Source organism: Ascaphus truei, chromosome 5 (genome assembly GCF_040206685.1).
Source record: "Ascaphus truei isolate aAscTru1 chromosome 5, aAscTru1.hap1, whole genome shotgun sequence".
NCBI lineage: Eukaryota > Metazoa > Chordata > Amphibia > Anura > Ascaphidae > Ascaphus > Ascaphus truei.
In genome coordinates, this window is record NC_134487.1 from 278,487,981 (window position 1) to 278,513,400 (window position 25,420).

At 44.3% G+C, this 25,420-nt stretch overlaps 1 protein-coding gene across 3 annotated transcripts; it reads right to left on the reverse strand.

Moving 5' to 3' along the window:
- Positions 1-25,193, reverse strand: RNF145 (ring finger protein 145). Of its 3 annotated transcripts, none has more exons than XM_075602206.1 (11): positions 25,103-25,193; positions 22,583-22,798; positions 18,564-18,672; positions 17,667-17,758; positions 16,059-16,294; positions 12,195-12,370; positions 5,840-5,980; positions 3,881-4,063; positions 2,963-3,110; positions 2,107-2,463; positions 1-1,812 (listed from the first exon to the last, which is right to left on the reverse strand). In XM_075602206.1, exons 2-11 carry the CDS (start codon positions 22,764-22,766, stop codon positions 1,366-1,368), a joined length of 2,073 nt encoding a protein of 690 aa, XP_075458321.1. In that variant the 5' UTR covers positions 22,767-22,798; positions 25,103-25,193; the 3' UTR covers positions 1-1,365. The 3 variants fall into 3 exon arrangements, with proteins under 3 accessions (XP_075458321.1, XP_075458319.1, XP_075458322.1); XM_075602204.1 differs by having other exon boundaries at positions 24,894-25,176; XM_075602207.1 differs by lacking the exon at positions 25,103-25,193 and adding an exon at positions 23,754-24,021.
- Positions 25,194-25,420: the final 227 nt, after the last annotated feature.

Sequence of the window (25,420 nt, forward strand, 5' to 3'; positions counted from 1 at the left end):
CATGTTTAAATATAATTTATTAAGACATTCAGCTATGTCTGTCAGTCTACATCCAAATGTACCACTAAAAAAAAAAAAAAAAAGCAAATGATATAGTTCTCTAAAATAAAGTCACATCTTACATTAGGAAAATTGCATTTTCAACTTTTTCCCTTTACAGCGGGGGTTGGGCAACTCCAGTCCTCAAGGGCCACCAACAGGTCAGATTTTCAGGATATCCCTGCTTCAGCACAAGTAACTCAATCAGTAGCTCAGTTTAAGACTGCACCACCTGTGCTGAAGGGAATAGCCTGAAAACCTGACCCGTTGGTGGCCCTTGAGCACCAGAGTTGCCCACCCCTGCTCTACAGCCAAAGCTTACTAATATAACTTAAATGCTTTTCGGTTCGTATTTATTTTTTTTTCATATCAAAATTCACATAAAAAATAGCTGTGTTATTTTCTTTTCCACCTAAAGCCATGATTAATGAAAAAGTTTACACACAACATCTTGGTCAGGGTAAAAAAAAAATTAAAAGTGCTAGTACTACTATCAGCCTTAAAAACGGCATTTGCGGAGTTTGATCATACACAGGACTATGTACTCATTTCCAAAAAGTGCAAATACTGCCATCATTTAACACTGTTATTTTTTTTTTTTTTAAAGACTATAGTAATTTCACACTGAAACCCCTTCTGTGCAATGAAACTCATCCCACTTTGCAAGAGGAGAAAGTGATCACCTGAGCTTCCATTATACTTCATACAGGGGCAAAGGCCGTCTGCAATGCAATACTACCAAAAATAAAAAGTCAGAATTACTTGAGGCTGCAGATGTCATCATCTATTTTAAAGTCATAATTGATGACTCACCCGGGAATAACCCCCAAGTGCGTATACTTTGAGTGCGAGCAAGTGTGCATGCAAGCGTGCAGCATCCTTCTTATATGCCATCACGCCTGTGACAGCCACGATTATCCTCCATGCTTTAGTTAATCCATACAGGAAAATAACCAAGTACAACTGAATATGGGCCTATCACGGGAACTTGATTATTCTCCATCCATTAACTCAATGGGGAAAAACAAACAAACAAAAAAAAAAAAAACACAACCCACATCTTTTCCCACACTCAAGAGAGCCCTCCCAGGATATTCACTGATTTGCATCCATTGGCAGTGACTAGCAGAAGCTAGAAAAGGATCATGTTTTGCTTGTTTGCTGTAATCATCTTCATCGGCACCAAAACATAAAAATAAAATCCACACAGGAAAATTTTGCATACACTGATCAGCGTCAACGGTAACCTTTCCTCGGAATAGCAGAACGCTGCATGTGGCAGCATGGGGTTTGGATTTGGAATAACTTGTACCTGCAGGCAAAACATCACATTCCTGCACAAACCTCACTTGCTTGGGGAATAAGCTTCTCACTTAGGTCCTCAGGCTGCTCTTCTTCTCGAGTGGTTACCCCCCTAAACAACTCATTGCTTTTCAATCCTTCAGAATCTTTATTCACATGCACCTCTTCGTTCTTCTCCATTGATTCGGCAGGTTGAGTTTCAGTTTTGAGCTCTGGCTTCAGTGCAGCTGCAGGATTATGGGCCAGATTCTCTGGGAGACGAGCCATGGTCTCTTCCCTGGAAACCTCCACTGGTTGCGGGTTGGGTATATTCTGCTCTACTGCTGGGTTAATGGACAAGCCAGCCTGTTGAGACAGGGACTTCAACTGGCAGTGGCATAGAGGGCAGGTCTCCTGTACATATAGCCACTTCTTAAGGCATCCAGCGTGGAAGAAATGGCTGCACGGAGTGATGACAGCTGAATTCATGTCCTACAAAAAGGTAGTAAAAATAAGACGTGTCACTGACAAAATACTGCTGTACCATTTTAGTAAATCTGTTAGTTATTGGTCAACTAATAATACTCAACTAATGTCACCATGTAAGACCTGCCCTTAACAGTACAGTTTTGCCTCATAACAGTAAGCAGACTGGCACACATTCAAAAGAGGTAGTAGAGGAGAGCAGTTACCACTTGGATACTCCTCACTACCAATTCCCACAAATCTCTTCATGTTATGCACACATGCCGTTAGCTGTAACATGATAGCACAGTGGTTACACACCTGGTAGCAGATGGAGCAGATGTCATTGTGCTGCTCTAGTTGCTCTTTGGTAGCGGTCGGTAACGATTTGATCTTGTTCACTGCGTCCCTGCGCAGGAGGAAACTTTTCCAGCCAAACTGGGCTCGCAACCAGACGTTATAGTATGAATGGATGAAGATAATCATGGAGCCCATCACCGTCCACTCGCCGAAGACCGTCTCTGATACCCCGTATGCCACAACACACAACGCCACCAGGAACTCAAGCAGTCGGTACGTGCCGTTAACGTAATAAATAACCTCATCCATGTTTTCTACTGGCTCCTTATGAAATTCCTCAATCATAAATAAGACGTAGATGAAAAGGGTCCCAAGAACCTGTGGTACAAAAAATTAGGGAAATGAACGGAGACAAGTTGTGCTAAAATTTAATTTATACTGTGCCTTTCAATATAGTCCTATCAAATGAAACGCGTTGGTGCATTTCCTATACCTTCGTTGCTGATGCTGTTTGTACAATAAATATTTTTCCATTATTCTTGGAGTTGCCCTATCTACATTTTTTGCACTATCAAGTGGACGCTGTGCTCCTTCATCTTACTCTGCAATCTACAAGTAGACCAAGTTGTTGTAGCTACATTGATTCCACGGGAGTGGGATTTTATTCCAGTTTAAATGGACCAACATGAGCATTTTTCAAAGGTTCAATCATATTGTGAGGTGCTTTCAAAACCCCATAGGTCTAACATCTAAAAAAATAACTTGATAATCTATTCGGTGTCACAACACACATCAAATAGGAGTTAAGACATTTGTGGAGCACGTAACTAGCCTAATTTTCAGCACCACTGATATTCAGACACCACTCAGCCCATACCTGCAGGGAGGTGAGAATGCTGCTGGATATGATGATTAGTAACCAAAAGTCCATGTGGAAGAACTGGCAGATCATATAGGCCATGTAAGAGGGGAAAACCAGTAAGAACAAGCACAGACTGACAGCACGGAAATGTTTCCAGAGACTCCTACAAGAAGACAGAATGAATACCTGAATTAAAGGTGCACTGTCACAAAGCCAGCCAACAAAAGAACCTTCTGTAAAGAATTCAACAAACTTAGCTCCCTTAAAAACCACAACCATGCTAAAAGCAAAGCTTTAATTGCCCTCGTTAATTCACAATTGTGTTTTTTCCTTGGGGTCCTATGAATGGGGGACTGTTTGTTAATCACTTGTTTCCTCTACCCGTACCAAACTCTATCTTGGTCAGAGCCAATAAAGATACGGTGTGGTGGGCCTGTCTGTGCAAACTTGGTCAACAGTCAAATCACGCAGAAGGGAGAAGGTTTGGGAAATCAAATGTCTCCCTGTCAGTTTATTAAATATATTTAGAAGGGTCCAATTATGGTTATATCATTTTTTTTTTAGGAATCATGCAGAATAAACCTCTTAAACAGGTCACTGCCATGAGTTTATTTTGGTCTTCGAAAGCACAGCCCTGGAATGAATTCAAGGCCATTACAAAAATATACAAAACATACTGCATGTACTAGTTACAGAATACTTGCTCCCCAAACACTGATTCTTTAAAGTGAATTATACCATACATTGTTGCAAAGGTTGAATTGACCATTCTTAGATCATGCAATGAATTACAGTAGCATTTTAATTTGGGATGTAATAGCTTTAAGAGCTATATTCTGGGACTCGCTGCATCATAACTTATTTCCTAACGTTTGCTGGTGTGGTTTGTGACAAAACGCTTAAAACGCGACATGATATTCTGAAAACACTTACTTGTCACGTGAAGCGCCAAGAGCTAGGACGATGGGGTCTGCAATCTCCAGCATAGACTGCAGGATGGAGGCCACAACAATGAACAGAATGATGCTGAGGAGGAAGGCTCTGTGGACCACTTGAAGCTCAATCAGCCCTGTCTGCACAGCCAGGATCAGCAGAGTCACACCTTCTGTCATACCCCTGTAGACAGAAGACCATTACCAACAAATCACGTGGACAGAACAGTGACCACAGCAGAAAAAAAGACCACCCCGCTGCGTTTCACATTATGTGACGCAGCGGCAGCATTTCCTACAGAGCAGATCACAGAACTGAGAAACTAAATTGCACTATATAAAGTTGAATAAATCCCTGCACTCCTTGGCATTCACATTATTTTGAAACGTAAGCAAATGGAAATGGCAGGACTAAACATAGGAAGTTATTGAAATGAAACTAAAGTCGGCCCGACGATGGCAAGTTTCCTGTGAGTAAACCAGAGAGGGTGGGAGAACAAAGGGTGCTGCTGGGTACTGAAATAGTTTGGCAAAACAACTTCCTGTTTGAGAATGAAAGCAGGACCTACGAAGAGACTACAACCCACTTATAAAAATGTCCAGCATGTAGCATGCAAAGTTTCTTTCTTCCCAAATACACAACTCTCATATAAAGTGATATACTTCTGACTTAAGACACTACCACTTACTTAGCCACTCTGGTCACACAATGCAGTTATCATTTTGGCCATCTGCGGCAACTAGAACCCAAATACTTTACATGGATCCAAGTCGAACCAGAAAAAATGTATTAAATGTATTGGGGTGCGATTACAGCTCTCTCACCAGGACTTTTGCATGGAAACAGTCAATATTGTGCATAACTATAATCATGCAAGAATTATAGGCAGGTATACCAAAATCGGGTTTGCTTAAGTTAAGTGCCCCATTGACAAAAGTAATAGCTTAACGCAGCAGTTTCCTACATGTACCGGAATGTGGGGGGTCTCGTGCAGCCGATACATGGTCCTGCAACATCCGGGGACCATACAGTACCAGTGGTATTTTTAGGTTTTTCGACCAGTTTGTAGAAAAGAAAAAAAAAAGTACAAATTGGGCCGCAAGGTAAAAAATACATAGTTAGACCGGGTCAAAGAAAAAAAATGATTTTTAATCCGTGCAACTGGCTTCCTTACAAATAAGTAAGACAGTTTATATAAGGGTGATTGCACCTTTCTCTCATGAAAAATGAATATGCATCCCTTTCTCAGGAACACTGGATTTAAACATATCCGCTACTTATGGTTTACCAGTTTGACAAACAATGGCACCACACTTTGCAAACAAAAGAGAAAAGCACATATTTTTCCTGGGGCTTTGAAGACTTGCAAACATAAGTCACCAAAAAAAGACATTAAATATTGTTAAAAAAATAAATAAAAATGGATTACTTAGAGTAATGTTAATTAGGAATATTTATATTTGCCTGTTTCATGTAGCTACTACGTCATGGGGTCTGGTTCTATAGAGATACGTCCTATTTGCTAGCTGTTCTAGGGGAGATCGCCTCCCCGCTCTTGCCAAGCACAGTACGCTTTGTGATGAAAAGGGGATGACTCCTCTTCCATTCCCTTAGTGACACCACGGTCATATGATCACTCCAGGAGGAGCAGTCGTGTGATCGCAACATGACTATGGCACTCTGGTGCTGCGGCTCCTCCGGTACACAAACGGTTAAGCCTGCCGCCCATTCTCCGTTTACTTTCATCCTGGACAGCATTGCCCATTTGAAATGGTATTCACGCATAGCAGGTACAAATAAAAACAACTTGGCTTCAAGGAACCGTAGGATGTAAAAAGCACATCAATGTTGATCTGAACAGCTCGTCATTCGGTACATACTGGACGCACCAGACTACTGAATCCTATTGCCTACATACTAGCTCTTCTTGCAGCAGCGGGCAGGCACATGGACACTTACCTATTCATAGCCTGGTCATTAATGAAAGCTCGGTATCCCTGAAGGTAGAACTTGCAGAGCGTTAGCACACCGAGAGCCACAAAGGAAACAGTGAAGACTAAGCCCAGGAGGGAGTATGGGGTGCTACAGCATTCGGCAATGCTAATAAAAAATAAAAAGAGAGAAATATCACAGAGAGGTATATTCATGAAAGTGATACAATTGCAATCAGGGTAGATGTCCTTTAAAAGTGTTCAGCATTTCTTACAACAGGTACTCACATATGTACCAAACATAGAAATAAAATAATTGTATATATATGACTTTTCTTTTGCCATGCTGGCTATGTCATTGAAAAGTTTTAGTCAAAATTTGAACTAAAGAGGATACCCATTTTTCCGGAGACACTGTTGCTCAGTTAGGAGCATAAACTACATTCTAAAACATACCCTGACTTTGAAACAAATCAAATAATGGCTGCATGCTTTTACCAGCCCAGAAAGTGTCAGAGACTAGGACACTTCCTTCAAGCCATTTTCTAGCCCAGTGCACGGAGTAATCGTGCATATTCACATAGAGGTCGAGAAAATACAAATAAATGGGGAGCCCTCGAGAGAATAGGGTTGCAAAGAAGGCAAAATGCTGATATCGCAACGTGGTTCTGGCCCGCTTTCACAGCACAAGACCTGCTCCTATAAAGCAATCACCCATCTTCTTCAACCATGTGGCTTCTTTCTAAAGGTGCTGTTCCCTTTAAAAATTCCTATTTTGTTATTAAAGCAGCAAACAAATTCCATCATATATGTTAATTGGGTTGGAACACGTCATGGATGCGGTTTGTCTTCGCTGTACACCTCTCACCCATTAACCTCCGTACCTAATCTGATGGCTTAACTAAAGACATTTGGACATCGAATTACAAAATCAATGCATCTAAAACAGGAGGTCCTGAGCTTTAACCTACATTTCCCCACTATTAAACCTTCTTAAAATATTTCTTACCCTCAAGTGGCATAAGCATACAATTAAATATGTGGGTATTAATATAACCACAACGTATGACACAAGGAGGGCAACTACCTACAGCCGCTTAGAAGACTGAAAAAGGAAATGATTGGAACCGCTGTTCTCTCTCACGGATTGGCAGTAGAAGTGTCCAAATAAATGCACTTTCCAAGAACGGAGAATGAAAATCAGAAAAGAAAAGGTTTTAAAAATAAAATGTAAAAAAAAAATGCCCTTCCCAGGTTTCTATAACTTTTGCACTCACTCCCGGTTTCACTCAATTAAGGAATTTGAGTAGTTTTTCCTTTTTTTTTTTTTTATCTGGGCTGGGAGTAAACCCAGTCTAAAATCCCTCCTAAATAAACAGATTTCTGAAGGAGGCCTGGTATCTCTTTACTTCAAGTATTATTGGGCTGCCCAACTGAGTCACTTGCCTGCTTGGTTCCTTCCAAAGGCTAAAAGGGTGTTAGTTGACTTAGAAAACGCAACACTCCCTTACAGCAACCTGTGCGTTCAGATGTGGCTATTGGCCTAATATCGTTCTCTGTGGCCCAGGGATCCCCTCCCCTCTGACCACTCTTCTAGAAGTCCGACTTTCTCACTGGTATGAATGGCTTATGATTGTTAGAAATACTAGGGACTCTTTAAGAATTTCTCTACCAAAGGAAGTCTCACTTTTCAACATTTTCAGTAGTATTATGGTTTTAGTAAACACACTTTTTATGAATATCTGCGAATCAGACATTTCACTTACTTTCCTAACTGGCAGTGTGCTCTCTCCAGAAAGAACCCAGATTTAGGTCTGCCCGGGAAAGAGATTTGGGGGAGGTTATAGTTAATGAAGACTGGTCTGATATTTGTGAAATTATAGCAAAGACCTTGGTTTGCACCACCATTAAGGAAAATGGCCTTAAACTTTACATAGATGGCACTTCACAACATTATGCCTGCACAGATACAACCCAATGTGCCTACAGTGTAGTGGAGGGGACGCAGCCAGCTCGGCTCTTACATACAGCTTTGGTGGACTTCTCCTAAAATAATTCCCATATGGAATACACTTACAGTCTTTTTACTACGCAAGATGTCCAATATATCAGTCCCTAGTGATCGATGGCTCTGTCTTCTACACAGACCATGTAAAGACCTAGACGAACTAGGATTTTTTGTTTGCCTTTGGATCAATATAATGCAAGTACAGGTAAACCCCGTTATAGCGCGGTCCTCGGGGTCCACCCCGAGACCACCGCGTTAGTAACGGGGGTGCGCTAATTTAAAAAAAAAAATTTGGCCGCCGCGCGCCTGATCGGGAGGGAGGGAGTGAGGAGGGAAGGAAGGAAGAGGTGTCCGGAAGCCCTACACCAGGCCTGCACAACATGCGGGCCGCATGCGGCCCGTCTGGCCTCTCTGTGCGGCCCGCGATGACTCTGGCCAGGCGCCAGTTAATTAAATAAATTTAAAAAAAAATGCTGACATGTGAGAGGGGGGAGGGGGGGGTGGGCTGCTGACATGTTAGAGGGGGGTGGGAGGGGGGCTGCTGACATGTGAGTGTGTGCGTGCAGTGGGAGTGGGAGTGTGTGCGTGCAGTGGGAGTGGGAGTGTGTGCGTGCAGTGGGAGTGGGAGTGTGTGCGTGCAGTGGGAGTGGGAGTGTGTGCGTGCAGTGGGAGTGGGAGTGTGTGCGTGCAGTGGGAGTGGGAGTGTGTGCGTGCAGTGGGAGTGTGTGCGTGCAGTGGGAGTGGGAGTGTGTGCGTGCGTGCAGTGGGAGTGGGAGTGTGTGCGTGCGTGCAGTGGGAGTGGGAGTGTGTGCGTGCGTGCAGTGGGAGTGGGAGTGTGTGCGTGCGTGCAGTGGGAGTGGGAGTGTGTGCGTGCAGTGGGAGTGTGTGCGTGCAGTGGGAGTGGGAGTGTGTGCGTGCAGTGGGAGTGGGAGTGTGTGCGTGCAGTGGGAGTGGGAGTGTGTGCGTGCAGTGGGAGTGGGAGTGTGTGCGTGCAGTGGGAGTGGGAGTGTGTGCGTGCAGTGGGAGTGGGAGTGTGTGCGTGCAGTGGGAGTGGGAGTGTGTGCGTGCAGTGGGAGTGGGAGTGTGTGCGTGCAGTGGGAGTGGGAGTGTGTGCGTGCAGTGGGAGTGGGAGTGTGTGCGTGCAGTGGGAGTGGGAGTGTGTGCGTGCAGTGGGAGTGTGTGCGTGCAGTGGGAGTGGGAGTGTGTGCGTGCAGTGGGAGTGGGAGTGTGTGCGTGCAGTGGGAGTGGGAGTGTGTGCGTGCAGTGGGAGTGTGTGCGTGCAGTGGGAGTGGGAGTGTGTGCGTGCAGTGGGAGTGGGAGTGTGTGCGTGCAGTGGGAGTGGGAGTGTGTGCGTGCAGTGGGAGTGGGAGCGTGTGCGTGCAGTGGGAGTGGGAGCGTGTGCGTGCAGTGGGAGTGGGAGTGGGAGCGTGTGCGTGCAGTGGGAGTGGGAGTGGGAGCGTGTGCGTGCAGTGGGAGTGGGAGTGGGAGCGTGTGCGTGCAGTCGGAGCGTGTGCGTGCAGTGGGAGTGGGAGCGTGTGCGTGTGCGTGCAGTGGGAGTGTGTGCGTGTGCGTGCAGTGGGAGTGTGTGCGTGTGCGTGCAGTGGGAGTGTGTGCGTGTGCGTGCAGTGGGAGTGTGTGCGTGTGCGTGCAGTGGGAGTGTGTGCGTGTGCGTGCAGTGGGAGTGTGTGCGTGTGCGTGCAGTGGGAGTGTGTGCGTGTGCGTGCAGTGGGAGTGTGTGCGTGTGCGTGCAGTGGGAGTGTGTGCGTGTGCGTGCAGTGGGAGTGTGTGCGTGTGCGTGCAGTGGGAGTGTGTGCGTGTGCGTGCAGTGGGAGTGTGTGCGTGTGCGTGCAGTGGGAGTGTGTGCGTGTGCGTGCAGTGGGAGTGTGTGCGTGTGCGTGCCGTGGGAGTGTGTGCGTGTGCGTGCCGTGGGAGTGTGTGCGTGTGCGTGCAGTGGGAGTGTGTGCGTGTGCGTGCAGTGGGAGTGTGTGCGTGTGCGTGCAGTGGGAGTGTGTGCGTGTGCGTGCAGTGGGAGTGTGTGCGTGTGCGTGCAGTGGGAGTGTGTGCGTGTGCGTGCAGTGGGAGTGTGTGCGTGTGCGTGCAGTGGGAGTGTGTGCGTGTGCGTGCAGTGGGAGTGTGTGCGTGTGCGTGCAGTGGGAGTGTGTGCGTGTGCGTGCAGTGGGAGTGTGTGCGTGTGCGTGCAGTGGTAGTGTGTGCGTGTGCGTGCAGTGGGTGTGTGTGCGTGTGCGTGCAGTGGGAGTGTGTGCGTGTGCGTGCAGTGGGAGTGTGTGCGTGTGCGTGCAGTGGGAGTGTGTGCGTGTGCGTGCAGTGGGAGTGTGTGCGTGTGCGTGCAGTGGGAGTGTGTGCGTGTGCGTGCGTGTGTGCGTGTGTGTGCAGTGGGAGTGTGTGCGTGCAGTGTAGAGTGCGTGCAGTGTAGAGTGCGTGCAGTGTAGAGTGCGTGCAGTGTAGAGTGCGTGCAGTGTATAGTGCGTGCAGTGTAGAGTGCGTGCAGTGTAGAGTGCGTGCAGTGTAGAGTGCGTATGCAGTGTGCTGTGAGCAGTGTTTGTGCAGTGAGTGTGTGTGCAGTGAGAGTGTGTGCAGTAAGTGTGTGCAGTGAGAGTGTGTGCAGTGAGAGTGTGTGCAGTGAGAGTGTGTGCAGTGAGAGTGTGTGCAGTGGTGCAGTGAGAGTGCTGGGAGTGTGTGCAGTGTAGTGTGTGCAGTGAGTGCTGGGAGTGTGTGCAGTGTGCAAAAAAAAAATACAGGAGCCACGTGAAAACCGCGTTATAACCGTTTAGCGGTATAACGGGGCGCGTTATAACGGGGTTTACCTGTACAAATATAGGATAATGTATCTGTAGTCTAAATTTAGCATAGGTTGAACTTGATGGACGTAGGCCTTTTCTCAACCTCATCTATTATGTAACTAAGAAGCGTTCTTGCGTCCCACATATCTGTATCCACTAGTTGTGTAATAGCCAGACTGGCTAGCGCGGGACTGAAACAGATTATAAATTAAATACAGAAGGCATGTTCCATGGAGAAACTCACTAGCTGGATACATAAAAGATGCCACAGGTTGTGCAAAATGTGGTCTCCACGGTTCAGTTCCCAAGATGGCCTCTTTTTTTCCTTCCAACCCAAGGTCTTTCTAGAAGATAGTCACATGAATCACTCACCCTCCTTCCTGGTAATTTTGAAGGCTATCGGAGATCTTCAGTATAATAGACACCGGTTACACTTTTTTCCAATCTGTTTGACAACATACTTGACCATTTGTGCCAAATATGCATGCACTGCTGTAAGATAATAGGATGCATTTCTTCTATATTTATCTGCACATGAATGTACAGTATATACACAACCTTTTTTCTGTTTTCCCTTCACACCACTAGAGATGGGCGAACCGGACCATATCAGTTTCCTAGAATTCCGCGGACCAAATCCGTCTCCTGCACCAAAATGGGTCTACGGATTGGGTACTAAAAAAGCCGAGCAGATTCATTGAAATCCGCAGTTAAATATAACCTGGGCAGATTTCTTTTTAAAAATCCAAACTCTGATTTTATATTGAAAGCGAAATCCGTTGCTGGATTGTCAAAAATCCAGCACTCTTATTAAAATCGAGAGAGTGGAGAGGGGGAAACTTCCAATTGAATTTTTGCCATGGCAACGTGACGGCATGATGCCAGAGTCAAGGTAAGCAGGGGGGGGGGGGGGGGTCGTGAGGAGAGGGGGACAGCTGGCATGGGGAAAAGATTGCGCCCCCCCCCCCCCTGGCTTAGATAATTGCTTTGCTGCATTTATTAAAACAAATAGAAAACCAACAAAGAAATGGGGCAAGAGCCCTTTAAGCATTTGACAAATGAACTCTTCCTTCTTCATCTGTGGACACAAAATTACAGTGTATCCTCATTTCAGGAGCATCTCAGGAATGCGATAAGTTGTTCAAGTCAATGATTATTAAACTCTTACTTTTAACAAAATAACAGTAACAGTTCCATGCCAGTAATAGACAAGATTTCTGCTGCTGCCAGATCAGCTCACTTATCGCCTTTGCATCAGACACTCCTTAGCAACAGAAATACAAAACATCTTATCACAGTCCAAAGCATCTGTCTCCACTGATAACGAAGAGGCTACAGAGTAGAATGATCAGGAGGAGCCACCTATTATCTCAGTGCTGCGTTCTCTATGGGCAATAAAGAGAACGGCTGGACGGCAGCTATAATAATTAGGGGACTCCAAATGATCGTAAAAAAAAAAAAGGCAAGAATGTTGATACTGGTATTTTTTGGCTTGGTCTCAGATTTGTATAGCAATTGCGTTCTATGCTCATTTTTCGCTCAGGAAGATGGCACGTTATAACAAAACACAATACCTTGTAAGAAAGAGGAAAAGGAGACGCTCGCGAGAGGTCGGCTGATCACGCGTGCTGAAATATGTGTAGATCTGAAGAGCGAAAAGGACCAGCCAAAACACCATGAACAGAACTGGGACCACCAGCTGGTTCCAGAGAGACATCCCAAGCGCAAGAAGGCCATATACCTCCACCACCTGCATAATTAAATAGTACCCGTTACAACATGATCACCTGTAGATACATATTCTATATTCCTTAAAAAGTACACATTAAAGTTTGCTAGCATACCTCTATTTTTCAAAATCAAAGTATTACTTTCTTTTAGTGATAGCTTTTTAAAAATCTCTCCCTCTCTCCAGGCAGGGTAACAACAGGGTTAATGTTGAGCAACTGGGTGTTCCCCGTTTATTTCAATGTACTGTGTGTGCTATACATGACATGTGACCGTATATTTCAAATGTACCTTGTATTGCATTGTAATGTACATAGTGTTTTACAACATGTGAAAGCAGTAGGTGTGTTGCCAATCTACTTATTCTGTGCACTTTGATGGAGAATTGCAGAGGGTTAAGAGACATCTTTGCTGCTTGCATTTTATTTGTGTAGATGAACTAGCAACGAACAGCTGAGTAATAGGCTCACATTAAGTCAGAGGGTTTATCTTTGTGTGGGCCAGGTGGAACGTTAAGGTAGTTGGGGCGAGACCCGCCCCTTATAGGGAAGATACTTACTCCAAAGCTGAAGCATTGTGCCACTCAAATAGTGCAAGAGCCAAGCCGGACTCCACCCCTGACGTTCCAATTTTGTGAATGGGAACTCAGGCTATTTAAGCAGGCCTGATGGAACAGTGTGTGCCGACAGGGGTCTGTCTACTAGCCCCTGGAGAGAGAACTGCCAGCTGTAGAGCTGGAAGGAGGCAGGGGCTTGCGTGAATGCCCCAGTATGAAGAGGTGACACCTGTGTGAGAGTCACAGTGTCAAGTTCAGCAGAGGGTCCTGACTAAATCGTGGGGGTTAACCCTTTGTTTTGGCGCATCCAACTTCGGCATGTGACGATCCCCCTACAACAGCAAGTAGCCAGGAGGCTACCAAGCCACATTTTCCTGTTTGGTGTTTGATCATGAACTTCTTTTGTGCTGGGGCATCCACGCTGGGATTGGCTGTAGTATTTTGTGAATGAACTCCAAAATACTATAAGAAACCCTGCAGTCAATCCGGTGGAGAGATTTTCTAAGGTTTGAGTGCCAAGATAGCAGCGGCAAATTTGAAATCACCAAAAGATGCTGGGAGAAATAGACACAAGCCGGCTTCAGATAATTTTCAAGGCAATACATTTTCTAAATCCCACTTTGCGGGGCCAAGTTCTGAGAAGAGACGTAGCGGTCGCGGCAGGAACTTCAAGCTGAAAAGAGTACCAGGACGTTTGGTGCCATCTCCCGGTCAAGGGATCTTGGTGTCTCCGGAGCAGATACAGCGTGACTTACAGTAAGTGTGACTTTCTCTTGTATTTTGTAATCCACTGTGTGAACGTCTGTCTCAATGGAATAAATGACAATTTAATTTTATAATTTGGTTTTGCTCAGTGATATGATCCCGGTATAAAGTTGTAAATGTCTGGTCTCCCGTGACACCTGTATTGACATTTTAAAAAATCGTGCGAGTTATACCGCTGGATTTAAACTTAAAGTCGTGAAAATGGCGGAAGAGGCCGGGAATTGTGAATCAGTAAAGTTATTTGAAGTGGATGAAAGAAAGGCTTGCGAAAGTAGAAAAGCAATGACGAACGCATCGCCACAGTCTCCTAGCCTGGCCGAATTTAGAAGAAAACCTCTTTAGATGGATCACCGTTCAACGAGAAGCTGGTCTCCCAATTTCCACAGTGAAGATTTGGATTAAGGCTCAAATAATGGATCAAGAAATGAGACTGCAAAGTTTTCACGGTGGGCCCATGTGATGCTATCATTTCATGTGCCGCAAAAATGTAAGAATGCGCAACAGAACAACCGTCGGTCAAAGTCTGCGCGTCAAGGTTTTTTCTGAAATTTACGAAAGATGCTGTCAAGAAATCCAATTATGGTCCTTGTCAAATTATAAACATCGGCGCTGCTTAGTTTTGACTGTCCTCCAAGCTGTACTGTTGATGCTTGTGGAAGTTGTACTATTCCCATTAAAAACGACAGCTCCATTGGTTATTTTATACGCTGTCCCAACAGTGATGTCATTATTGTCTCCCCACCAAAAAGGTGTTATATACACGATACAAATACATGTAATTCAAAAGTAACATCCTAGCCCTTTTTATATTCTGTACCCCACTCCCCATTGTTCTTAACAAAAAATGCAAATAAAGAACAAGTTTACAAAAAAAAAAAATTAACACAGCTCCTGAAAAATCAAACGTTACTGTTTTTGGCTTGCTCAGCTGGTGGATAAAAGTTGGATCCACAGATTATTTTTAATAGGAAATTCCTATACCCAAGGAAGAGTTTCCAAAAGGGGTTATAGTCGAAGTAAACGAAAAAGGTTGGCTGAAGCAAAGTATTATGACAAGGTGGTTGCACACCATGTGGTGAACACGCAAAGGAGCATTTTTTCAACCCAAAGGTCTCTTAATAACGGACTCTCTGAAAGCTCACATTCAAACCGAAATCAAAAGCGCTCGATAATTCCAGGTGGAATTACAAAAAAAAGTTACGGCCGTTGGACGTTGAAGAAAGCAAATCCTTTAAGGCAACGGTGAGAAAGCCTTGGGAAAAAAATGAATGTCTGACGGACTTTACACGTATACAAAGACTAGAAAAATGCGCTGAGCAACACGGTGCGAAGTAACATGTTGGGTGCAGGAATCCTGGGATGATGCAAGCACTAAATTACAAATGCCTTCCGAAACACGGGAATTTCTGAGGCAGCCGATTCAGAAGATAGCAGCCACGATGGCGGGCTAAGTAAAAATGAAGACCCTGATCTCGCTTGTTTGATAGCCCTGCGGATTATACAACGCTGGGGATTATATGACGGAAATTCTGGTACCTTTAATAACTTGATGCGCATAAAAAGAGGAGTATTTTCTCTGTGTGCTCTCAAACAGCATATCTTGCAAGGGGCAGGGCTGGCTCTTGATCCTGGATTCCCTTCCCAGCACCTACCGGATGGTGCACTACCAGCACGGCCGAGTTCGGCCTCTGACAGTATGGAGGCCTCCAGACCTCCCGCCCAACCTCAGCAGGTTTCACAGAGGAGACCTTTCTCGGGGTCAGACACTGGGGGCTTCGGACGCCCAAGAATCGTCTGGTAGGCAGGACAGCAGCACAACGTAAGCCCCGCACACAGCACGTTCAGCAGGAGGAAAAATAAATAGCGCAGGAGTATAGGAGGTGGTGTACCTTATGTGCAAGAGGGGAGTGTTTTGTTCCTGTCCCACTCAGCAAGGAGAAGGTTAACCCAATCGTCCTCACTGCCATAAAGCACTTCTTAGCTTCAGCACTTAATTTAAGTACAACATTTAAACTACTATAAGTAAATGATTATTAAATGTTTAAATATTTAATTTTTCCTCAAAATTAAGAGTGAAAATCGCCTTTAAAGAACGATCATAAAATTGTCGTATCAGCAAATACCATTAAAAAGGTCAACCTTTTGATGCCGTAAGTCTAGCGGACTAGTGATCACATGGAGGTTGCATTCCCATGATCCTTCTCTTCCGTTCAGATTGCATCCACCGCTCCTAAAGAACGGTGACTGATCTCGCTTTGAAAACTAGCAATAGCTCTTCCAATGACATTCTGGATGTCAAGGAGGTTTACGGGTGTCAGCGCCTTCTGATGGCTAGGAAAAATGTCAAAAAGGCACCGAATACGGTAATAAACTCATGTCAGCGTCTTACCTGAACAAGCTCCCTGTATGCCGACTTTGCAAGATTAAATGGCACAAGGAGGTTCGATGCCAAGAAGTACAATACTTCAAGCCCAGTGAAAATCATGGCGAACTTGTTAATGAAAACAATGGTCTCCATTGGGACAAGGCAAAGACGGGCCAGCAGGGGGAGCATGTGAGCGGAGAACAGCCAGATCTGCTTCGTCTTCATCACACAGGAGCAGAGCGTACATACCACCAGCTGGCCTACAACACAAGAAGTTAAGACCAGAACCGATTACTGGGTAATTAGTTAAAACATGTGAATATGTTACAAACAAAATACAACAAAAAGTGTATTCCTTGGTTTGTTGTTATACAATTACGCTTGTACTGAATCAGTCAATCATTTCTGTTTATTTTTTTAATTCCCAATACGTATAATGGTGTGGCATAGGTTTCTCCGTTAACTACTGATCATTCACCAAAGCCATTAACGTTTCACATTTGCTAAGGAACTACGACAAAGTGCTATTAGTATTAAATAATGTTAGGGTTTGTGAATTTTTATGAGACCAGTATGAAATATCTTGATTAATGTTGAAATACATGAGTCATTAGAAACTTATAAAGTCCTGAAGGATAATAGTACCGTGAAGTACTTTCACAAGGACTACATACAGTAAGAAGTAGTCTATTTTGAACATTGTTAAATTGCCATCAAGAAATCTCACATGGTGTAGACCAGGGGTGGCCAACTCCAGTCCTCAAGAGCTACCAACAGGTCAGGTTTTCAGGACATACCTGCTTCAGCACAGGTGACTCAATCAGTGACTCAGTCGAAGACTGGAGTTGGCCACTCCTAGTGTAGAACATATGAAGAACTTTCATATAGGTGCTATACAAGTTTAGTGAAAACCAGACAATCACAGTACCTGATGGTTTGTCGAGTAGAGAAACAAAGTTCTAAATCAACTTAAAAAATTGGTTAAAAAAAAAATATATCTAATTTAAACACCCAACGATGCTGCTAGGGATAACATGTTTAGGATACCTAGAGTACTATACAGGCATACCCCACTTTAAGGACACTCACTTTAAGTACACTCGCGAGTAAGTACATATCGCCCAATAGGCAAACGGCAGCTCACGCATGCGCCTGTCAGCACGTCCTGAACAGCAATACTGGCTCCCTACCTGCACCGAAGCTGTGCGCAAGCGGGGAGACTATAGAGCCTGTTACAAATGCTTTATTTACATTGGTTATGCATGTATATGACGTTTGCAGTACAGTACATGCATCAATAAGGAGAAAAATGTAGTGCTTCACTTTAAGTATATTTTCGCTTTACATGCATGCTCCGGTCCCATTGCGTACGTTAATGCGGGGAATTCCTGTATGTAACTAGAAAATAGGCTATGGTATAGGGGGATCTATATTGTTAAAAACACAAACAGTCAAATGTTTAACCAATTGTGTATTTTCAATGCAACCACTTTTCCTTTCTGCAACATGAACAAAAATGTTCCTCAAATAAAGATAGTTTTGGGGGAAAAAAATGGTTAATAGCCGATTTACACATGACAACTTTGTAACATAGTTAAGAATTTTCCAAGTAAAGATCAAAATCAAACGTACCTAGTAGTGCAGCGATAAACCGATTCAAAGACAATGGCTCCAGGTACATCGGCCCTTCATAGCCAGACTCCAATTCGCTCCGGACATAATCCCTGAGATGCAAAGAGGAAAACCCCTATGAATAGTACTGTATAGGCTTTCCTTGTTTATAGAGTTGAGCAATATACTGGTATGATTTAAAAAAATGTTCCATCATGGTGGCATTGCTATCAGTTGTACAGTTCGAAAGTGAAACCGTTTCAGGCGAGGAGAATCCTGCTTGTGCAGTCAACACAAAACATAGACAAACAAATTCCTCAAAGTGCAGGTCTCCTCTAGGACAAAGGGACAAAGTAGAGCTCTACTCACACGTTCACAATGCAATTCTTTATTTATTGTGACAGCCAAGAACAGAGGAGAAACAATGTTTCAGGTCCCATATGGACTTTTCATCAGTTGTTTCTCCTTTGTTCTTGGCTGTTATAATAAATGAAGAATAGCATTGTGAACTTGTGAGTAGAGCTCTACTTTGTACCTCTGTCCTAGAGGAGACCTGCACTTTGAGGAATTTGTTTGCTACCAGTTGACCACGTGAGATGTTTTAGCTCCGAAATTGCAGCTTTTGTATTCGCCTCAGTGAGACTCCTAAACCTGCTTCTCCCTCCTAGTAGTATGTCCTTCAGCTTAAAATGAGGAAGACACAATCCTATTTACATTGACTGTTATAAGACCCCTTTCAAGAGAACAGTGGCACCCCTCATATCCCCCTCCATAGGATCGTGAAATTTCTACTTTCCGCAGGAATTGCTTGCGTTTTCTACCATTTCCCAACCGCATCTGACCCACAAGGGATAGGGCAGAATAGAATTATAGTTATTTAAAAAATAATATTTCTAATAAACGTGAATCAAAACAAACCTGGAAATCTGATGCCCTGTATACAGCAACAGAGCAGTAACAACATATAGGTACAGCTGGGCCAGATGTTGCCGAGGTAAAGTCAGAAGTACAACACTCAGGATGTAACCTGCAGGAGATAGGAGAATTTGGTATGAAATCCAATGTCTTCTTAAACCATAACGTTCAGCCTAGCTATTACCAGAGTCAATATACATAATGACTAAGCTTTCTAGTGACCGGAGGTTTTGTTTCAGTCTCGTAGCCAGTAAAACATAGTGGCCATGCAGAGCACAGAATGGCATGCCCAATACCTAGAAGTGTTTCTCAACAGGGGTTCCCTGGGCATCCCTGAAGGGTTCCCTGCAATTTTCAGGTCCTTAGAAAATTGTACCAAATACAGAAGAATTTACAATGCAGGTGATGTCGGACGCACAATTAGAGAGGGTTGGGGTTCCTTACAATGCATGTGTCTCAGATGCGCTGAGACAGTTGGGGTTCCGCATAATTTCACACTACAATTATAGGGTCCCTTAACAAAACAAAAAATAAATAAATAAAAAGTTGGAAACCACTGATCTAGAAGTTGAACTCATCCCCAGACATTTAAAGGGCGTTTTCTACTGAAAATTACCCCGTTCTTCCTGCACCATCTATCCCATGAAAGGCAATGAGTAAAAATCCCATGAAATACTTCACAACACAAAGCACTTTTCCTTAACAATCAAACACAATACATGCTTAAAAGAATTGGGAGCTCCCCCAGAGCAGAACGATTGCTTCCATATGTCTAGGGACTCCAGTTCAGAAAGAGAACGCCAGCTGCAGCCAATCACTGATGTGTTACAATGATGCCTCAACTTATTGACTGGCCTGTCGGCAATTATGGCAAATGAGGTCAAATATTGTGGCGAAATCTTTCAAATGTTACCCGAGCTGGGGGTATTCCAGTTACAAGAATGTTCTGAGTTCAGGGACAGAATGGTAACTTCACCCAGTAATCTCATACTTTAGTTTCTATGAGCACACGGAAAAAACAGTCAGCAGAATAGCAAGGGTACTGTTTGCATTAAATACACGAATAGAAAATACACATTTTCTCAAACGGAGGTGTTTGTGAAGAAGAAAGGAGGCGGTCAAGTTATGGAGCATTTCCACAGTGCCTGGCTAATGTGAAGAACCTATATTGGCATTAATCAAGAGACTTTGCTTTTTCAAGTTAGCAGAGTATGAGAATTTTGCAACTTTAAGCAGCAGCTTTATAGCATTCTCCACTCAAAAACCTCACATCCTAGTTTATTAAATGTAAAAAACAAAAAAAATTGCATCCTGTAAATAACCTTGTGCCCCCTTCTGCAGCTATCCCGGCTGCTTTTGCAGTGTATTAATTGTTTTTACCACTTAAATAACACCTTATACGTGCCCTACACATTTTTCTTCTCCCCTCTCTCTACACACCTTCCTTCTGGTCAGCTTTTCTCCGCTCTATTCTGTATTTTTCTGGTCTCTTTATTTAGCCTCAATTACTCATGTCCAAGATCTTACTTCAGTGATTGGACACAGGCGAGTAGCATGTGAAGGCAGAAGATAAGCAGCCACAATAGCTACAACAGTTGTAGTGGCACAAAAAATAAATATTGGGCAGAATAGAAAGTGTACGGTTTGCATTTAGTACATCATTTGAAAACATAAATTTTCTCACAGGCAGGGACATAAAGGTAAAGTTCTGGGGCATATAGTTTCAATGGCCTAATGTAAAACATAAAAATGTGTATTCTCCCCGTTACCTAAATATTGCAGCCCCCAGCATATGGGAGTATTAAACTACCAAGGCAAATGTACAGGGAATTATAAAAGGTTATATATAAAGGGCCAACGATAGGGTCCCTTTCACGGACGTTGACTCTTTTTCTATGTATAATATAACATTTTTAAAAACTATTTCCTGCCTTTGCCTTATTTTAAAGTTATGGGGCATTTGCAATTGGCATGGCTATTGTGAAGAACCTGCGGTGACATTAATTCATCCAGACTCTGCTTGTTTTAGTCGCATTGTCCACATGATTTGCTTTTAATACCGAGTGCTCTGAAAGCAGGTACAGTGCATGGCCACCTTTCCTTCACATACTGCAAACAAAGAAAACGATTACAAAATTCTCTACAGTGAAGTGGGCTAATCCGTTAAACATTTTAGAATTTTTACAAGTATCAAGGGAAGTTCAGAGCAAAAACGGACACCCAAATTAATAAATAAAAAGTTGCTGCACCTCTGCTCAACATATAATTTACTCCAATCATACTTCCGTACGTCAACTTACAATGTATGGAGTGTCACTTAAGAAGCCATAAGCAAACGTATGAATCAAACCGAGCGCTCTGCGTCATTTCTTTTTGATGGTCAAAAACTTTCCCAGGTCTGAGATGATATAAACACCCTTGGTTGTACAGTATGTATGCATGTATTTATATAGCACCATTAATGTACATAGCACTTCACAGCAGTAATACACGTGACAATAATATAGATAACAAATAATATAACTATCACAAAGGGGAGAAGTGCTTCGGACATAACATTAACATTTTGGCAAGGGAGTCCCTGCACCGAATAGATTACAATCTAATTGGTTAAAAAATGTGCAGCAAATTACACATTTGTGATGCAGACAAGTGCACCGACACAAACATTTGAGCCATAATCGACTGACCCAAATTTTTTTCAACAAGGCTTGAAAACGTACCTACCTGCACCAGTCTATCGTGGGTGGCCACTCGTCCACTGCGGGGAATGGTGCAGGAAAGGCTGGTGATTGACAGCTGTGCTTCCAAAGATGTACTGCGGGAGTCAGTCTGTCAGCTACATAGATGTCACCCCCAATTTTTCACAAGTCACAAGCGGGTGGATGTTTTGAGCCCTGTTTATCTGGGAACTAACTTTTTGTGGCAGGTCTCTCAACACAACAGCAATTCTAACTTGACTAAACATGTACTTTTCCATGAAGTAAGTAATCTGGATGCCCTAATTTGTGCGCCATATATTGGCTGCAGGAAAGCACATCTGCGCAAATATTTTGATAACGGTACAGAAGGTACTCGCTTTTCATTTATGCCTCAAGCTTAAAATAATTGGAATATGCTGCAATAGTTTTTAAGAAACAAGTAATATACATACATTAAAACATTATCCCACTCATGCATTTCTTGTGGTTGAAATAGAGCAATCTATGGGTGGCAGAGTGACTCAGTAGTAAGATGAAGGGGCAATTCTATATTGTCTGAAGCGATTGGCCGAAACAGTTAATTCATCAAGTTTTCGTCCGATCTCAGCTTTGGACAATATCGAGTCTCCTCTTAAGAGGTCGGACATGCAGGCTTGCGGGTGTCAGAGTTAACAGTCTCAAAAGCATATACCTTGGAGACTTTAAACCTCGTTATTGACTCTCCCCAGATATTATTTAGAATGGCGCTTTATAAAAAAATGACAATATTTACTATTAACTTGAATAAGTATTAGAAGTACACTTGGAACAAATACAAATAAACTGTATGAATAAATATAGGAGGTTAAGGTTTCTTTGTAGCCAAACTCCCAAATGTATGATGTATCTAAAAACTGAACTACATATAAAAAAACATTTTTTTTAAAACAGACGGATAAAAAAAAGTACACTATATTAAAGATTCTATCAAATGTGACCAGCCAATTTTTTTTTAAGCATTTACAAAACTTGCATAAATCAAGCACCATGTTTATTTTACTTGTAGAAAATAATAACCACATTATCAGATAATTAAAGACCTTTTGTACCAGAATGGCCTATCATGCATTGTTTGCCACCTAGGGCACAGTAAAAGTGTTATAACCCTGTTCAAAAGAAAATGCTTGTCGAGCTGAAAACAACATGGTTCAACTATGGAGACCACCTGCTTCAAACCTATTAAAATAAATAAATGTTGTATGGAGTGCCTCTTTAATATGTCACTGTAATTCATTGTTTTTGGTTGTACAACAGACTGCACCTTTCGACTCTATTACCTACCAATATAGTGCATGTTGAGCACAAGGTACTTGTATTGGAAGAGTGGGTTGTTGTTCAGGTTACTTCTTTGGATCTGCTGGAAGAAGGAGGTGACGTCCCATCGATAGAGGACATCCAACAGCATGATGCTTGGGACACGCAAGGCCACGTTTAACATGGCCTCCAGCTTCTCTTTTGCACCCATGCCACTTTCTTTTGGAGCAAGGTCACGTCAAACTGCAAAAGGCAAAGAAAATTAGACTGCCAATCGTCACACAAATTAGAATTATCCCCAGGTTTCAATAAATAAACAGAGTATTCGGATAACTACATAAACTACACAATACTGCGCTCTCCTCATAGAGGGCGAATCTGGGAGCGGGCAGAGCAGCAAACTTTTCTCACTCCCTGAATAACATGCATGCAGATTGAATCTTTCCTCACATCAAAAGTAAACAAAGTGACCCATTATGCCTCAAAGTACAGTAGACAGCCTCCCCTCCCACTCCCCAAAGCACACAAGATGGACACTTCACCAAGTTCATAAGATGGCATCTCCTACCCTCGAAAGTACACAAGATGAACCCCCCTGCCCCAAAAGGAACACAAGCTGACCTATCCCACCTCTCTAGAGTGCACAAGACACCGCCCCAAAGTACACAACACAGCTTCTCCTCCTCTCTAATGTACATAAGACAGCCTTCCCTTTCTAAAGTACACAAAATGATGGCTCCTCTCTACCCCTTCTGCCTCTTTTAAAGTTCACAAGACAGCCCCTCTTTCCCCATCTAAAGAACACCTCTGCCACCAACTCCAAACTACATATGACCTCTCTCACTATATATATATATATATATATATATATATATATATATATATATATATATATATATATATATATATATATATATATATATATATTAATAAAAAAATATGAATACCTTTCCCAACCACACCAGATCACCCACAACGTATAACTGGCAGCACACACCCTACCATTAAAGTACACCATACCGCCTCGCCTAAAGTGCTCAAGACTATTGCCTCTTTCCCACTCTAAAACACACAAAGCAACTTTCTCACCCATCTAGAGTACAGAAGATGACACCCCTTAATGTACACAAGATGACAGCTACACTCCCCGTTCTTAAGAAAGTAGTACCCACCCACAAAGTATGCAAACCTATCTCACCACTGTAGAGTACACCAGGTAACGAACGCTCTCTCTCCCCCTTTAAAGTACACAAGGTGACAGCTGGCCTCTTCACACCCCATAAAAGAACACCTAAAAGCCTTTCCCAGGCCCCCAAACTACACAAGACGATGGTCTATTCCCTCCTCTAAAAGTACACAACATGGTCTTTCTCCCTTCTCCAAAATATACAGACAGAGGCCTCTCTCCCCCCCTTCTCTCTATTCGGGCAGAGGCCTCTCTCTCCCACTTCTCTCTATTCGGGCAGAGGCCTCTCTCTCCCCCCCTTCTCTCTATTCGGGCAGAGACCTCTCTCTCCCCCTTCTCTCTATTCGGGCAGAGGCCTCTCTCCCCCCCCCCCCCTTCTCTCTATTCGGGCAGAGGCCTCTCTCTCCCCCCCTTCTCTCTATTCGGGCAGAGGCCTCTCTCTCTCGCTTTTCTCTATTCGGGCAGAGGCCTCTCTCTCCCCCCCTTCTCTCTATTCGGGCAGAGGCCTCTCTCTCTCGCTTTTCTCTATTCGGGCAGAGGCCTCTCTCTCCCCCCCTTCTCTCTATTCGGGCAGAGGCCTCTCTCTCTCGCTTTTCTCTATTCGGGCAGAGGCCTCTCTCTCCCCCCCTTCTCTCTATTCGGGCAGAGGCCTCTCTCTCCCACTTCTCTCTATTCGGGCAGAGGCCTCTCTCTCCCCCCCTTCTCTCTATTCGGGCAGAGGCCTCTCTCTCCCACTTCTCTCTATTCGGGCAGAGGCCTCTCTCTCCCCCCCTTCTCTCTATTCGGGCAGAGGCCTCTCTCTCCCCCCCTTCTCTCTATTCGGGCAGAGGCCTCTCTCTCCCCCCCTTCTCTCTATTCGGGCAGAGGCCTCTCTCTCCCCCCCTTCTCTCTATTCGGGCAGAGGCCTCTCTCTCTCGCTTTTCTCTATTCGGGCAGAGGCCTCTCTCTCCCCCCACCCCCTCCTCTCTACAAAACAAGCAAAGACCTCTTCACCCTCATATGATACACAGCTGTCTCTGTAAGCCCCCCCTTCCCCCGCCCATTATTTTGAGTAATTACACCCACCCCCACCTCTCTCATCCGCACTGCTCTCCCTCCTCCTCCCTCCGCACGGCTCACTCCACCCCTCCCCCCCCCCCCCGCACGGCTCACCCTCACGGCTCTCCCTCGGCCTCCGCCTGCCTGTATCTCTCTCCTCAGAGCCGCTAGGGCTCCATTTCGGGGCCTCTAGTCCCTCGCGTCCCTTGGTGCAGACCCTAATGCTTCCCCCTCCGCAGGCTTCGGTATTTAGCTGCTCTGTGACACCCTCCGTTCGTATCGCCCCTCTCCGGGAATGTATCGGTTCTCAAGGCCGCGCTTACGGATTTCCGGCCCACACACACACACCAGACAGGCCACCATCCGAGCGCCGCTCGCGCACTGCGCATGCACAACCGCGCGCGCACCAGATCCCGCCCACAATAACAAGCAGCGGAAGACACTGCGAATGTGCAGCACGGCCAGACGGTCAAATCGTGCCCACTTGCTGGTAGCTGGTTGAAGTCAAAAGCGCATGCGCCGGACTTGCTGTCAGCACGTCGGCCTCCCATGGCAGTGCGCATGCGTGTAAAATTGGAAATAGCTGCACACCAATAAATAATACACAAAAGATACAACTATCGGTGCTCCTGGTCCAGGTA

Excerpts from the sequence above, each read along its gene's own strand:
- RNF145 (XM_075602206.1), bottom strand. The coding sequence starts at position 22,766 with ATGGGTGCAAAAGAGAAGCTGGAGGCCATGTTAAACGTGGCCTTGCGT. Across the intron at positions 4,064-5,839 it reads AATGACCAGGCTATGAATAG|GGGTATGACAGAAGGTGTGA; the intron begins GTAAGTGTCCAT and ends TTCTGTCTACAG. Across the intron at positions 1,813-2,106 it reads TCTGCTCCATCTGCTACCAG|GACATGAATTCAGCTGTCAT; the intron begins GTGTGTAACCAC and ends ACCTTTTTGTAG.